This window comes from Phoca vitulina, unplaced genomic scaffold, assembly GCF_004348235.1.
Source record: "Phoca vitulina isolate PV1807 unplaced genomic scaffold, GSC_HSeal_1.0 scaffold2183, whole genome shotgun sequence".
NCBI classification, from domain to species: Eukaryota; Metazoa; Chordata; class Mammalia; order Carnivora; family Phocidae; genus Phoca; species Phoca vitulina.
In genome coordinates this window covers 2,545-4,988 of record NW_022591869.1, presented here as the reverse complement: position 1 = coordinate 4,988, position 2,444 = coordinate 2,545, and the positions used below count along the sequence as shown (strand labels likewise).

At 37.3% G+C, this 2,444-nt stretch overlaps 1 protein-coding gene across 2 annotated transcripts; it reads right to left on the bottom strand.

Moving 5' to 3' along the window:
- Window positions 1-11: 11 nt before the first annotated feature.
- Window positions 12-2,390, bottom strand: LOC116629683 (septin-10). Of its 2 annotated transcripts, XM_032399915.1 has the most exons (2): window positions 1,317-2,324; window positions 1,031-1,186 (listed from the first exon to the last, which is right to left on the bottom strand). In XM_032399915.1, the coding sequence occupies exons 1-2, from the start codon at window positions 2,299-2,301 to the stop codon at window positions 1,131-1,133; spliced, it is 1,041 nt and encodes a 346-aa protein (XP_032255806.1). In that variant the 5' UTR covers window positions 2,302-2,324; the 3' UTR covers window positions 1,031-1,130. The 2 variants fall into 2 exon arrangements, with proteins under 2 accessions (XP_032255805.1, XP_032255806.1); XM_032399914.1 differs by having other exon boundaries at window positions 12-2,390.
- Between the last annotated feature and the right edge of the window lie 54 nt (window positions 2,391-2,444).

The following is a 2,444-nucleotide window of genomic DNA, read 5'->3' as shown; positions in this document are numbered from 1 at the left end:
TCAAGAGTAAGTGTCAATTTTATTTAGGGTATTCAAGTACAAAAAATGAAAATTTATATACCAATGACTGTTAAGAAAAAATTAGAAGGCATTAAATTGTTCTAAGAACGCTACAAAGGCACTGAATTCAAATATCCCTTAATATATGGATTATCTAAATTTTCATCTTTAATATTCAGTTGCTCACAGTTATTTTCTTAAGAAATATTTTTAATAAGATGATTCTACCTTATGATTTTTCCCCTGGAAAACAGAGTTTTAAACAACAAGTATGTAAAACATTCTAATGAAATAGAGTGGCAATACCCCAGGTTCAAAGGTACTCATCACTAGATGATTTATACCTAGATGTTTTTACTTTTACACACATCTTGTTTCATCACAACAATACATCAACCACAATAAGGCACACTGAATTGTGGAAGGCCATGTTACATAATTTGATACAAAAGCTTAGGATCATGTTACCAATTGGATAATGGTATCAAAAACTAAAAAAAAGTTCTATGAAACTATTAAGAGGTTAGAGCTTCAGGTACATAATACATTTTAAAACATATTTCCCAAAATTTACCTTTAGTATGTACAAAAAAGGAGTTCATCTTGGAATATAAATGCAATCAGATAGCCATATAATGAATGACTTCTGTATTTTCAACGGCATTGACACTTTGCTCTGTGGTACAATGCATGTAAGTGACAATAACTGGGCAACAGGGGAAATGATTTAGATTCATCACAAACCAGCAACTTGAAAACTTCTAACAACAGTGAATATAAAAGTGGTATCACCCACTGTGGCTTATGTATTAACCTTATACTTAAAAATATTTTTCCATAAATGGCAGTAACTACAGCCATTTGCCAAATATAGAATAAATGATACAGCAAATAAAAACAGCAAGAAAATCAAAGTATACTTCTAACATTTTAATAATTTTTGCTTGTGATGACCTTCTGTGATCTGGAACCTTTGTTTTACATAAAATTGGAGTTCTTACGGTCCTTGTCCTTCTTCAGGTTGCTGCCCGATGCCATGTAGGACTGGTTCTGGTATATCTCTGAGGTAGCTTTCTTTTTTGAGAAAGCAATTATTTCTTCTTCCAAGAGTCTTCTCTTCTCTTCAAGCTTCATTCTCTCTTCTTGGTGAACTCTTTTAAGGTGTTCAAATTTGGCCTGCAGCTCTCTTTCAGCTTCTTTCAATATGGCTTCTTTCTCCTTTACTCGCTGCACAAACATCTGCTTCATTTCTTCTTCCTTCCTCTGACGTTCACCATAAAATTCATGTCTTTTGGCTTCATAGGTTTCTTGAAGACTGAGTGGCTTATTCTCTGGGCTCACATCTGTAAAGCCCATTTCCTCCAGTTTGCAACGCCTGTAAAGTTCATAATGCCTAGTGTGGGTCTGTTCTCGCAGATCTTCCATGTTTGTACAAATGAGCATTTCCCGGAGCTTTACAAAGTCACAGTGGTTTTCATTTTCCACTTGTACAACACCCCAAGGGTACTGGCGAGCTTTGACCATCTTATTTCCAACTTTTACCTCATCCATACTTCCTACAACAGCAAATGGCAAATGTCCATTCATTGAAGCATTGATTTTAGCAATAGTTTCATCATCTGTTGGAAACTGATATATCTGAACACCGTTGCTAACCAATTCACTCATGAGCTTGATCTTAAACTTCTGTAATTCAGCTTTAGAAATTGCATCTGCTTTGGCAATCACTGGTATAATGTTCACCTTGCTGTCAAGGCTCTTCATTGTTAAGAGATCCAGTGTCTTCAGAGAGTGACCTGTGGGGGAGATGAAGTAGAGGCACACATGGATGCGAGAATCGTGGTAGTTAAAGAGAGAGCGCTTGATCTTCAGCTCCTCTTGGAGATAGGCCTCAAACTGAGCATCTATGTAGTCAACTATCGGTTGGTAGCTCTCTTCTTTGTTTATTTGGTCACCAAATCCTACTGTATTCACAATGGTCAATTTCAATCGAACATTACTTTCATGGAGTTCATATGTCTGGGCTTTAAGTCTAACATGTGGGTAAAAATGTGAGGATCCATGGTCTTCAAAATTAGTATTAAACAATGTGTCAATCAGCGTTGATTTTCCAATTCCAGTCTCCCCCACACAGAGAATATTAAAACAGAAGCCTTGCTGAATGGATCTATTGACCAGCTGATCAGGCAAACTCTCAAAACCAACATGGCCAGACATAGTTAAAGAACGAATATTTTCTTTTTTTTGTTTCTGTTCATCATCAGATACTTGTGAGGACAGACAAGTTGTTTTTGTTGGCATGTGAGACTGACAGAGCAAGTGCCGCGCCACCTCAGAGGTCATGGTCCCGAGCGAGAGCTGAGCGAAGGCGGGGGTCCCAGTGAAGCGGGGGTCTCCTATTTTTCCTCTCTTATTCTCCCAAATTCTACATGGCTTCTCATTGC

Coding starts and splice junctions, on each gene's coding strand:
- LOC116629683 (XM_032399914.1), bottom strand. CDS start 2,343: ATGACCTCTGAGGTGGCGCGGCACTTGCTCTGTCAGTCTCACATGCCA.